Here is a 13355-nt window from a genome sequence, read left to right on the forward strand (position 1 = left end):
TCCTTATGCTCCCTAGATGCAGTATTTGCAGTATTCGCATAGCTTATGGAATTCAGGATGTCTGGGTTAAACATGCTTTTCATTTGGTTCTTTACTTTTTTCTCTAATACATTTTCTAGTTTTAGTTCATAGGTCCAATATGACCACCATATTGTCTGTTAACTCCCCAGGCAATAGCTGTAAACGATCTGGTGGACCTGGTGTCTCTGAAAGCCCCATTGATCGCTGTCTCTCAGTTTGTGGCCCAGGTGGACCAGCTGCCTCAACCCTGGATTTATGGAGCAGTTCTCCATGTGACATGTTGAAACGGGCCAGAGGCGACAGTAAAGTAAATGTCTTTTGTCACAATTCACCGAGCAATAGCACTAATTTAATATTGGAAAATGGGTAAATGGCTTTCTCTTGCAGCCGAACCTCAGTCCCACTTGCACTGCTAAGCAAGACCAACTCAACAGATGACGGGTAGGGTGTGCATGAGTCTTGCAGTAAGGCCACTATGGGAGTAGGTTGAGAATTCAAAGATTTAGCTCTCTGCGACTCCCGGGTTTTCTAAAAGCGTGTTGGAGGGTGCGCAAACATCTCAGTTCTTGTCTCCTCAAATCTCCTCAAAGCTCTGGGACCATTCGGCACACACAGGCTCACAGAGCAGGTGGGGATATAGAGCCCTTACGAGGAACCCAGGAAAAACGCTGCAATTCCTCCACTCACAGTATTTTGCGAACCAGGCTATACAGCTTTTTTTAGAGCAGGAATAATAACTTGCAGAACGATCCCACAATAACTATAATCAGTGATGTGCAGATTACATTTAGAACTCCACACAGTTGTTTTCAGGGCTGAAAGGCAACTCTTGCCAACTCTTATAGTCCTCTGAGTAGTATCCAAGCTACTGGGAAATCCCATAGTATCCTGGTGGTCCAGTCCAGCATTGGCAGAAAGTTGATGAACATCTATGCTCATAGCAGGGAACACCTATTTTTCACTGTTGAGAAAAGTAACTCGCTCTTTTATTTGGTATGGCCTACATTGTGAGCCTCTGCTCTGTGTTATTGATTGTAACATTTGTGCCGGACAAAGAGCTCTGTGTAAGTCCTTCAGATCGCTTACTCCCAGACATTGATTGTTCACCCTTTTCACACAATGCTTTCTTAATAATTGTTTCTTTATTCTCAAGCCTCATCCTCTTTTCTTTTACCAACAGGTCTATCAGGACCCCAGCTCCAGTTTTGCAAGTCAGATTTTCTGGGTAAAGAACAGCGTCTTTCTGATTCAAACAGTGGCATAGTTCGTCCAAATGAAGGCCCTACTTCCCTTGCATTGCGTATTGACAGTCAACGGTCTGGCATCCCTGTGAAGAGTAATGAACAGTCCTCCAACAGCCAACCATTAGCACCAGCCAAGGATGCCAAAAATGATGTCATTTTTCTAGGGTATTCTAATAGGGCACAATTGGGTAACCTCACTGAAAGTAGCAAACAAGCCTCCATCAGCTCCCCTGCGCCCTGGCATGTGGTGTCTAAACAAGGTGCTCCTTCCCAAAAGCTTCCTGTCAATCCACAGTTGGGATTTCCTTCTCTGAAAAAGGACCAAATCTCCAGCCCCACTGAAAGCAGCAAGCAAATCGGCGGCCGCCCTCCCCCCTGGCGCCTGGATTCAAAACAAGACACACCTTCCATAACGCATGCTGCCCACCCGCAATTGGGCTTTCCTGTCATCAGTAAGGGACAACCACCCTACATGTATTCACCTTCTTGGAGTATGGATAGCAGAAAAGTGGCCTCTTCCACACAAGATACCCATATTCAGCAATCTGGCTTTCCTGTTGTGAGTAAGGGACAACCCTCCACAATATATCCTTTGCCCTTAAGCATAAACAACAGTAATAAAGGGGCTTCTTCCATGCAAGTCACCCATGTTAAACGCTCAGTTATTCCTCCTGGGAATATGGGACAAGCCCCCAACAGTTTCCCAGTCGCTTTGAGATTGGATGGCAGTAAAGGCGCCTCTTCCATAAAAGACACCAATGTTCATCAGGTTGGTCTCTCTGGTGAAAGTAAAGGTCAATCCCCATTGACTTTGAGCATGGCGGTAACTAAACAGGTAACATCGATAAAGCAAGCAGACCCTCCGCAACTTGCCTTTGCCAAGAGTTTGAGCCAACCTTTTAACAGTCGCACAGAGTTGAAGGGCAAGGACCATGTTCAAGTCACATCGTCTTCTGGACACACTGACCACCGAACATCTGCCAGCCCTGCACCAAGTAAGATTAAAAACTGCTACTTAGAGAAAATGAATGAGATGAAAATCCATGTATTTTTAAGACAGCAGTCACTTTGTTTTTGTGGATTGTGTCAGTTTATCCTCAACTGACTGCAAGGATCTGACACGCTTCAGATGAATGAATGGAAAAAATGTGTTTAATTGCATGTTTCTGATGTATTAAGGGATGCTAAGAGCAAAGGGCCCTCACAGTGAGTTTTGGCCTCACTGACTAGGTCTGTGAGATCTTTCTTGATTACTGAGACACAGTGAGCAAAGGACCTATGGTCAAGATGCCCAAATTCACTGATTAGATCCGTTGAGGCCAAAGCACACCCAGGGATGCTGGTGTCGAGTGAGAGGGGCAGCAGTTTGGGCCAGGCTGCTTCCTTTGGGAAATGTTTGGAATGAGTTGTGCTATGAGGTATTTTCAGGGCCACTGGAATTATCCAGTTCTGCTGCCACAGCATTTTACACATAATTATGAATGTGCTGCATTTGCCACATAACCATCTGCTGCATAATCTTCGGATTTTAACAGCAAATGCTTGTTTCTAGCTGAAATGGATCAAAAGTTACTAAAAAGGGAGTAACGTGTTACCGTGTAGTGGAAAGCCATTCGCAAATATTGATTGATAACTGCTTTTTGTGGGTGTTAATTCGTGCATTGTAGCTGTTGTTTATATCTCTCTGATTCCTGCATCTAAACAGGAAATGTTGCTATATGTCAACAAATGATGTAGCAAGTGTCACTGGTGTGTTTGCTTTCCTTGTTCTACAGGTAAATGTATATGATGAATGTAGGTACATTTTTGGCAACGAACTTTCCTTTAAGTCACTTAGCTGGTGGCTGACAAACCTGGGCCAGCCCCTTTCACACTAATCCATGGTGGGGAATCTAGGTATAAGATTTGAACATAATCTCTTGTTTACTTCCCAGATTGCCACAATTACAGCCACATGCTTTACTTTGCTCAAAGCACCTAAAGTCCTTCCTCTCCAACTGTTATCGTCTCTAAAGAAGGTTGTCAATGCCTTAATTAAATATCAGTTATACTACATCATCTCTTTCTACATGGAGCTTCCAAATTACCTGCTGAAGTGGGATCATGTAGTCCAAAATTAATCTGCACATCTTGTTCCTAATCTTCCTCACCAGCAGTCTGTCTTTTCTCACTTTCAGGAGCTCCACTTGTTTCCTGTACAAAAGCGTTCCATCCTCAAGGCACTTTGATATTGACATTTCAGGTCATGTCCAATAAAGGTCCTAGTTACATTCCAATTACATCCAGCCTTATTTGACTGCTTGATCTGATAACTGAGATTTCCATCTCCAATTTAGCCTGTACTCCCACTTCAGATGGGCCCAAATTGGTGGCTGTTAGTTTCCTTTTTGGTCTCTAAATATTGGAACATCTTATATCAGTCGGTTTTGCAACAATTATCAGATGGGCACTTAAAATCTGTAATTTTAAAACCATCTAGATCATATGTGCATCCTGGCATTTCATCAGTGCTTGAATACCCACTTGGGTAGCAGAAGTGCTTTACAAATTATTCATTTTTAACTTGTACCAAGCCAGGAAATATGCGGTGTAGCTGCACCGTGTCATCAGCAGTCTTTCTTCTTTGTTTATCAAAGAAATGATTGCAGACATGTTTGTCTGACATGTGGCTCCCATCTGGTGTCTTTCTTCCTTACTTGCTTAAACTCTGGGACGTTGTGTTTAAACAGGAAAGTGGGCAAATTGGGGAGCAATGGTATGCCCTGTGTTTATAGTGTTTCTATTGTCACTGCACAGCATCCGTTTTGTACCATCTGACATGTCGGTCCAATTGATTGGCTCATGAAAAGGGTAGAGAAATGCATGCATGGGTCAATAGCAAAAGAGAATTGTGGCTACCCTTGCAAATCTCTTTGCTTGTGCACTGTATAAGTAGCTAAGGGCTCTGACACAGCTGTGCATAGGCTGGTTATGGGAAGTAGTGATTCGTAGTGCCTAGATCCGATGAAGATTTGCCTCAACTGGTATCAGATAAAGATTTTCCTGAAAGTGATATGCCAGCCGCTTTCTTTTAGATAATCAAAGCATTATGTTAAATGTGGTAGTGCTCAGTCGAGCCTTTAAATTTTCTCAGGAAAGCAGAAAACAAAAATGTACGTAATTAAATTTTAATACGTTACAGAGGAAGGGATTACTTGTCCATGGTATCCAGACAGAAATAATGTGTTTTACAGAATAGGGAGAAATCCATCAAACGTATGGTATTTGTAAGATATTCAAAATATGTACTACAAACCTGAAAGCTTACAATTCTTGCCTGAAAATACTCTGCATGTTAAATCTTCCACTGGTTGTAGGATCTGTGTACATCCACCAGAAACTTCACAAAAGCCACGAGAAAACACCAACATTATTTTCTTGCCAAGTTGTACAATATAAATGGAATCTGGTGCAGTAATGCTGATTATTTGAACAGTCTTTCCTTAAAAGGCGAGAAGGCAGATGGATCGTTAACCAATCGTCTGGGTTTGTTCTGCCTGCCAGTCTTGCTGTTTGGTTGTGAGTGAGAGAGAAAAGTGTTCGGCATGCACTCTGCTACCATCCCTTGTGTCATGGTTTCAGGTGTCTATCTACTGCTGCTGATGCCCAGACAGACTGTCCTTTAGACTGCCTGGAGCTAGCGCAGGAATCCTACAGATCTTTAACTGTAAGTTGGTTTCTCTATTCTTTGGAGTCTACCATGTAGGAAGTCTATTTCCCTCCTTGAATGTGTTTAGCTAAAACGTGCCCTAGTTCTAACTAATGTGGATCTATACACCATCCAAGCCATGCCCATGTAAAAGCAGAAGATTACAAACAATAAAGACAGCCAGCAGCTCTCTTAATAGTATATTCCAAAAAGAGATTCAAAGTGGCCCTGCAGGTGACCAGCATTGCCTACCCGACCTCACCTCCTATACTTCACTGCCAACTTCCTTCAGTTTGACGTCCTTACAAAAAATAAAATAAAAAATAAGACAGGAAAATTAACACCAGCCTACTGAGAATTCACACGGTGCTCCAGCTTGCTGTAAGACGTTTTTGTAGACGATCTCCAAATATGTTCCCAAAAAATACGACTTGATGAGGGAAGGTGTATGTATTACACTGTCACAGTAAATGTAAGTGCCTATTCTACAATAATTAATAGGGATTGGTGGAGTTGTACAGGGTCTCGGTCTTAGTGCTTGGAGGCCCCAGATTTTCAAATGTATTCCCTGCTCTGGTGACTGAGCTCTTCTAACATAGAAATGTGAGAAAAAAATAATTGTTTTAATTCTGTTCTCCTTTCAAGTTAATCAAATAAAGCTTAATGGTTTTTACTAAGGAATAAGTATTCTAACAGTGCTCTGGACTCTTCTATTGATAACCATAGCATTGTGAAAACCTACTTTTACTTTGTGGAAGTATGTGCCAACAGCTCTTGCGTCTGTAAACCTGTATGGAAGTTCCTCGTCTCAATTTCGCTGCTCTCTGTTCCCACTATCTTGCTTTAGTTCTTCATGTGATTTCTGGTTCATACTTACCATCTTTTGATCTTTGTAAATTATTTCATATGCTTATGCTTTGAGTCCAAATAAAAGACACAACTCAGGTTGAGTTTGTGCCTTTTGTACTCTTAATAGTTGAATCCTCTCATTATGTGCCCAGGGGCGGGGGTTATCTGCAGTGCCATTTTTGCACACCTTTGTGAGAATCCATAGTGGAAAAAATGAAGATCATGTAATCAGCCAACTCCTGGAGGGAGGTTGTGATTGCCTGGTGGACACAACAGGCTGCCTTGAACCTGGCTGATGGTGGTTATGCATTAGAAAGAAAATGCACCTTGTAATATCAGTTTCACCAGTGCTTTCCATTGTGGAAAGCATTGAGACAACACATTCCTGCTGTCTGCTGAATTGAGCTTGAGAATTTCAAAATGTACCTAACCCTTGAAAGGGAACTTTAAACTCAACTTAATCTTTTCCATGATGAGGAGCACCCTTGGATTTTTGTTTGATCAATTACAATTTAAACTTCAGTAAGTTCTGAGCATTAGCAAAGCAAATCAGTCTTTCTTCCATTTTCAGTTTTATATTGCATACTTGAGCAGTGGCTGTTGGGCTTGCTGGATCTTATTGGCAGTCCAATGGTTGAATTTGATGTGAAGTAATGTGTTTTGCAGTGAAGGAAATGTAAAAGAAAAGTCACTAAAGATTATATATGAAAAAAATAATTGAATATAACAGAAAATGTGATGATTGAGCATACTTTTCAAATGTGAGAGAGTCCTATAATGCATACCAGTGGATGCACCGCATAGGTACAGGAAGGATACATTTGCCAGTAGAATGGTGGTGAGACAGTCCTACTCTGGACTGATCTGTGATGCATTATGATCATAATTCTTTAGCCTGTGGCTGAAGGGTGTTCACTGAAAGGAACTGATGTGAAGCCCACTCTGCATGTATTGAAGAAATGTGTTGGCTGCACCAGACCCAAAAATTGACATTAACTGAGAATGTAGAAAAAATTGCACAGATGATGTTAGGTGTGAGTTTAGATTTTCTAGAAAAGCACTGCCCATTCAACTGACATGGTCATAGATCTATCAAAGGATCTGCGTGAGGCTAGGTGAACCCTTCTGGGGGACTTTGGGAACCATGTTAAAGTATGTTGGGCTAAGTAAAAGTTTGTGTTTTGTTATTGTTAGAATGTTGGGCACAAAGGAAACAAGTGTGGGGGAGAGGTTCTAGGTAATTGTTGGACACAGGTAAATGTTAACTGGGAACGGATAAGTACCCGTTGGGGTGGTTAAATGTAATTTGGTGGCTCAGTAAATGACCTCCGGGCCTAGTTGAATGCCTGTGTTGGGGGCTGGGTAAAGGCTTGTCGGGGGAGGGAGCTGAGTAAACGCTTGTCGGAGGGAGCTGGCTAGACGCTTGTCGGAGGAGGGAGCTGGCTAGACGCTTGTCGGAGGAGGGAGCTGGCTAGACGCTTGTCGGAGGAGGGAGCTGGCTAGACGCTTGTCGGAGGAGGGAGCTGGCTAGACGCTTGTCGGAGGAGGGAGCTGGCTAGACGCTTGTCGGAGGAGGGAGCTGGCTAGACGCTTGTCGGAGGAGGGAGCTGGCTAGACGCTTGTCGGAGGAGGGAGCTGGCTAGACGCTTGTCGGAGGAGGGAGCTGGCTAGACGCTTGTCGGAGGAGGGAGCTGGCTAGACGCTTGTCGGAGGAGGGAGCTGGCTAGACGCTTGTCGGAGGAGGGAGCTGGCTAGACGCTTGTCGGAGGAGGGAGCTGGCTAGACGCTTGTCGGAGGGGGGAGCTGGGCAGACGCTTGTCGGAGGAGGGAGCTGGGCAGACGCTTGTCGGAGGAGGGAGCTGGGCAGACGCTTGTCGGAGGAGGGAGCTGGGCAGACGCTTGTCGGAGGAGGGAGCTGGGCAGACGCTTGTCGGAGGAGGGAGCTGGGCAGACGCTTGTCGGAGGGAGCTGGGCAGACGCTTGGAGGAGGGAGCTGGGCAGACGCTTGGAGGAGGGAGCTGGGCAGACGCTTGGAGGAGGGAGCTGGGCAGACGCTTGTCGGAGGAGGGAGCTGGGCAGACGCTTGTCGGAGGTAAGCACTTGTCGGAGGAGGGAGCTGGGTAAGCGCTTGTCGGTGGAGGGAGCTGGGTAAGCGCTTGTCGGTGGAGGGAGCTGGGTAAGCGCTTGTCGGTGGAGGGAGCTGGTTAAGCGCTTGTCGGTGGAGGGAGCTGGTTAAGCGCTTGTCGGTGGAGGGAGCTGGTTAAGCGCTTGTCGGTGGAGGGAGCTGGTTAAGCGCTTGTCGGTGGAGGGAGCTGGCTAGACGCTTGTCGGAGGAGGGAGCTGGCTAGACGCTTGTCGGAGGAGGGAGCTGGTTAAGCGCTTGTCGGTGGAGGGAGCTGGCTATACGCTTGTCGGAGGAGGGAGCTGGCTATACGCTTGTCGGAGGAGGGAGCTGGCTAGACGCTTGTCGGAGGAGGGCGCTGGCTAGACGCTTGTCGGAGGAGGGCGCTGGCTAGACGCTTGTCGGAGGAGGGCGCTGGCTAGACGCTTGTCGGAGGAGGGCGCTGGCTAGACGCTTGTCGGAGGAGGGCGCTGGCTAGACGCTTGTCGGAGGAGGGCGCTGGCTAGACGCTTGTCGGTGGAGGGAGCTGGTTAAGCGCTTGTCGGTGGAGGGAGCTGGTTAAGCGCTTGTCGGTGGAGGGAGCTGGTTAAGCGCTTGTCGGTGGAGGGAGCTGGTTAAGCGCTTGTCGGTGGAGGGAGCTGGTTAAGCGCTTGTCGGAGGAGGGCGCTGGCTAGACGCTTGTCGGAGGAGGGCGCTGGCTAGACGCTTGTCGGAGGAGGGCGCTGGCTAGACGCTTGTCGGAGGAGGGCGCTGGCTAGACGCTTGTCGGTGGAGGGAGCTGGTTAAGCGCTTGTCGGTGGAGGGAGCTGGTTAAGCGCTTGTCGGTGGAGGGAGCTGGTTAAGCGCTTGTCGGTGGAGGGAGCTGGTTAAGCGCTTGTCGGTGGAGGGAGCTGGTTAAGCGCTTGTCGGTGGAGGGAGCTGGTTAAGCGCTTGTCGGTGGAGGGAGCTGGCTAGACGCTTGTCGGGGGAGCTGGGCAGACGCTAGTCGGAGGAGGGTGCTGGGCAGACGCTAGTCGGAGGAGGGAGCTGGGCAGACGCTAGTCGGAGGAGGGAGCTGGGCAGACGCTAGTCGGAGGAGGGAGCTGGGCAGACGCTAGTCGGAGGAGGGAGCTGGGCAGACGCTAGTCGGAGGAGGGAGCTGGGCAGACGCTAGTCGGAGGAGGGAGCTGGGCAGACGCTTGTCGGAGGAGGGAGCTGGTTAAGCGCTTGTCGGAGGAGGGAGCTGGTTAAGCGCTTGTCGGTGGAGGGAGCTGGTTAAGCGCTTGTCGGTGGAGGGAGCTGGTTAAGCGCTTGTCGGTGGAGGGAGCTGGTTAAGCGCTTGTCGGTGGAGGGAGCTGGTTAAGCGCTTGTCGGTGGAGGGAGCTGGTTAAGCGCTTGTCGGTGGAGGGAGCTGGTTAAGCGCTTGTCGGTGGAGGGAGCTGGTTAAGCGCTTGTCGAAGGAGGGAGCTTGGTAAATGTCTGTCAGGGGACCAGGTAAAGGCCTTTTGAAGGGGCTGGATCAAAAGTCTTTAGTTAACTACATACAGTTAGTTTTGGGATGTTTGAGTGTCATTTGCAGGGAGGGGTGAAAATCATATGAAAACAGAGGGGTGTTTAGGCACCATCTCTTGTGAGCCATGCAGGAAGATGATGGAGGCATGCAAGCACCTCATAAAGCCATAAGGGTCCAGTGGAGGCTATATTAGTGTCACTTGGAGCCTATGAGGTTCTGTGTGAGGTAGTGCAAGTCTTTTGTTGAAGGCTAAGTAGAGGTCTATTTGAGGCACTTTGATCGTCTGGTGATCGTCTGGTGAGGGCAATGGTAGGCTGTGTCAGAGTACATTGAAAGCTATATGATGCGTTGAAGCCTACATGGATGTGTTAAAGCAGAGGTCTCTGACCTCTCGTGTAATAAAAGCTACTTATGTTAAATGAAAATCACTGCTTCTAATATTATTAGTGTTGTCATAGTGACTACACCAGACAAGATGACCTTAGTGGCCACCATATACAAGATTACTAGCAGCGATCACCTCAGTGCATCAGGCATTCTCAAATTGGAATGCCTCTTCATAGGTAATTCATAACAGCCACGGCTGCACTGTTCTGAGCGCGAAAGTAATAGTAATAAGTATCGCCATATGATTTATCGCTCAAAATCAGCTTTGAATAGATTTTGGAAATCTAGCCATTTTTCTTCAAATATCAGCTTTTGAGTTCTGAAAAGACCCAATTTTTTTTGTCTTAAATACTCCATTTTGGAATATATACCTCAATTCAGCCAAGCAAAAGGTTCTAATTTAGTAGGTTTGGCTGCATCTGGGGGAGCTACTTGCAGGTAGCTGGAGAGCTACTAGTTGCTCACAAGCTACTCGTTCAAGGAGCCTGTGTTAGAGGCTATGTGAGGGTGAGTTTGAGACTTTTTGCATTCTATTGCGTGATTTCTTTGGGTATGTGGTGGCCTATGTATGAGGTTGGTGGGGGCTGTTTCATCACAACATTTTGCAGTTCATTAATTGTATGTTGAGGAAATTAAAAATGTTTAAATTTCACTATATTAAGTAAAATTGTATCTTAATATCCCAATTCTTTTGTAGAAATAGCGAAAGCAGGATTAGCGCATGTGATGTATGAGACGATAATGCAAGAAATGGTGGGAAGTTACGAAGTGACTGAGGAGAGTTTGGCGAAGATGGCCCTCCTCGGAATCCCAAAGCCTGGTAATGATGTATTCCTTAGTCAAGATCACTTGTAAATGTGACAGCATGAATTGAGCTGATGTCCTTAAACTGGTGTAGAATTCTAGATGAGTAATTGCTCTGTAGTGGAATGATTTACTTAAAACGTCCTCGGCAATATGAATGGTCAGTGCATTGAGATGATTCAGTTTTTTTTGTATTACAAACCACATATGTAAATAAAATGAATTGGTTCACGTGGTCTTACGGTCTATGGTTTCTTAAATTATCCCTAGATTGAAAGCAACGCCTGCTTAGTATGTTTTGTGTATTAGCATGCCTTTGCCTTTGTGTATCCTCCTTTTTCCTTCACTACTTTCAAGAATTTCTGAGATTTTGTAGGTGCCCGGTTGAAGATGATTTGTAGTTTGGGCCTCATATGCTGTGTTTTAAAAAAGCGATAGCTACTGTGACTGTTTATTTCGATTTTGTTTCTTTTCTGTTTATGCACAGATCCCACAAAGCCTACCAGGAGAAAACATAGTTCGACCAGCCGATCTCGATCGCGACCACTGTCTCGTTCTCGACCAAGGTCTTTAGGGAGGGATACTAAAACTTCTCTTTTGTCACATCGCCGGCGATCCCGCAGTCCCCGTTACAGAAGTAGCTATCGAAATGACCTGGACAGACGCAAAAGGCGCTCTGCATCATCAAAGTCATCAAGTTCTGAAGAACGTCGTCGCAAGGATCGCAAGCACAAGAGCAGAAGCAGAGATCGAACTTCTAGGCGAAATCGAAGCAGAAGCAGAAGCCGAAATCGAAGCCGAAAGAAAGCAGATAACCTTGACAAAAAGTCTAAAAAAAAGGAAGCGGTAGAGCCCTCAGTGAAAACACCTACTGTTGCGATGATAGGTAAGTGAGGCCGAGCACTTGTTCTTGTAAAGTTTAGGCCAACAAACAGGGGAGGCCCACTACCAAACCATAGGCAACACTTCACCAAAGTAGAAAGCAAAGCAAAAATGAAGTCATCGGGGCTGAATGTGAAACAGTGTCTTTAACCTTTCATGTGTTCCTGAAGTGTTACAAACTGGCAGGAACCTGTTCTCTAGAAACGGTCTCCGAAGACCTGCTTCGATGAATTGTTTTCAAATGTATGACATTCCAAGTATTCTAATCCAACCCATTATCGAGGAATGATCTCCAAAGACAGGCTTCAACTAACTTTTTTCAAATGCATGACATTCTCAAGTAGTCTAATCCAATCCATTGAAGGCCTTTTATTTTACAAAATTGTCTTTATTGGTCAATTGTATTAGGATTCTCTCTGTTCTCCCCTTCTTTTGCTTTACATTGCATACCCCATCACCTTTCAGCTCGCTTTATTTAATAATCTTTACTCCTTTCCACACCACCAGCTCTATTCTTCTTCAACACCACTCTTTTTCCAAACCTAATCATCAGTGTGTCTCTGTGATGCCTTACTGTCCCCTAGTGTGTTGTCTTCTCCTACTTCTTCTTGTATTTGTAGATATATAAAAGACTGCTGCAGACAATTTTTACATTACCCAAAAATCTATTTTGTTCCTTCTTCTTAAAAAATATAGCTGAGACTAAAATAACGACTATTGACCAATGAGTGTTTCCTTTCCTGAGAAGTTTGAAGAGCGAGTTGGGGCTTATCTATTAGGTGTTTGCCTTGCATTTCAAAACGTTTAGATGGCTTTAATTTAGCAGTGGCTTCCTTCCCGGACCATCCTCACTCTCCTCACTTGACACATCATACACGATGTTTCAGTCTAAAGCCAGGACTCTCCAGATGTATTGGATAAGCCACAGGATCTCCTAGCTGTTGGTTGGTGTAGGAAGCTAGCTCTTTCTGTAGTGGGCCAAAAAGAGGTACATCGCGCAGTAAGCCCATGCAAACCACAAAGATAACACAGAGGCACAAATGATATCCCAATTTCTCTCTCTTGTTGTAGTGTGGGCTAAGCATATAAGGCACACATGCTCAATAAAGAAATCTGACACCAATTTATAAAAATAACATGTTTCTAAAAATGTAGATACCAAGATCACTGAAATCAGGTGAGCACTTTTCGAGTTATGAATTTTTAGATTTGCAAAAGTTGACTGCATTTTTCTGATGTGGCAATGTTATCCGATGGAGGAAGAACAAGCACTGCTTACAGGTATAGTATAGCGACTTATGGGACTAATCTCACTGACTTAGGGTAAGTATGAGGCAAGGTCCAAGGCCACACCAACAGGTTACAGGTTACCGCGGAGGCACAAGGGTGGCCTGGTGCAGTGGTGCAGTTCAACGTTGGGTGCTCTGTGTAAGTCTATGGGGATCAAAGTTGCTGCAGGGGTAGACTGAGAGCCCAGTCAGAGCGAACCACTAAGGAGGTTCAAGTCTTGCGATGCTTGGGGACTTGGTGACACCAGTGGTCTTGTTCTCCTTGGTCCTGGGCATCTGGGTGTAGAAGTGGTTTGGCCCATCGTATTTTCTGTCACCAAGGCAGTCGTGGTAGAGAGGTGCCCACAGAGTCAGGCTGCAGGTATGGACTGGGGATCCAGTCCGACTGAACCAACGAGTGGGCTCTGGTCTCACAAATCTCAGGGACATGGGGACTCCTGCGCAGGGCACATCCGGGTGCAGAGCTGCAATTGACCATCGAGTCTCTGTCACTGGAGGCAGTTGTGGTATGGAGGTGAGGGGGTCTGCAGACACAGGCTGACTGCAGATGCTGTGGGGGATGTCCACTGTGGGCAAG

General features: G+C 45.9%; 1 protein-coding gene across 6 annotated transcripts in view; it reads left to right on the top strand.

Annotated features, from left to right (window-relative positions):
• The window catches only part of LOC138268212 (treacle protein-like), a 257029-nt gene that overhangs the window by 35676 nt on the left and 207998 nt on the right, over positions 1 to 13355 (top strand). For all 6 annotated transcript variants that reach the window (XM_069217656.1, XM_069217658.1, XM_069217657.1 and 3 more), the window contains exons 3-5: positions 1202 to 2260; positions 10501 to 10623; positions 11095 to 11493. In XM_069217656.1, the coding sequence (XP_069073757.1) occupies positions 1202 to 2260; positions 10501 to 10623; positions 11095 to 11493 (1581 nt within the window). The remainder of the gene's footprint in view (positions 1 to 1201; positions 2261 to 10500; positions 10624 to 11094; positions 11494 to 13355) is intronic.

This window comes from Pleurodeles waltl, chromosome 12 (genome assembly GCF_031143425.1).
Source record: "Pleurodeles waltl isolate 20211129_DDA chromosome 12, aPleWal1.hap1.20221129, whole genome shotgun sequence".
Classification (NCBI taxonomy): domain Eukaryota; kingdom Metazoa; phylum Chordata; class Amphibia; order Caudata; family Salamandridae; genus Pleurodeles; species Pleurodeles waltl.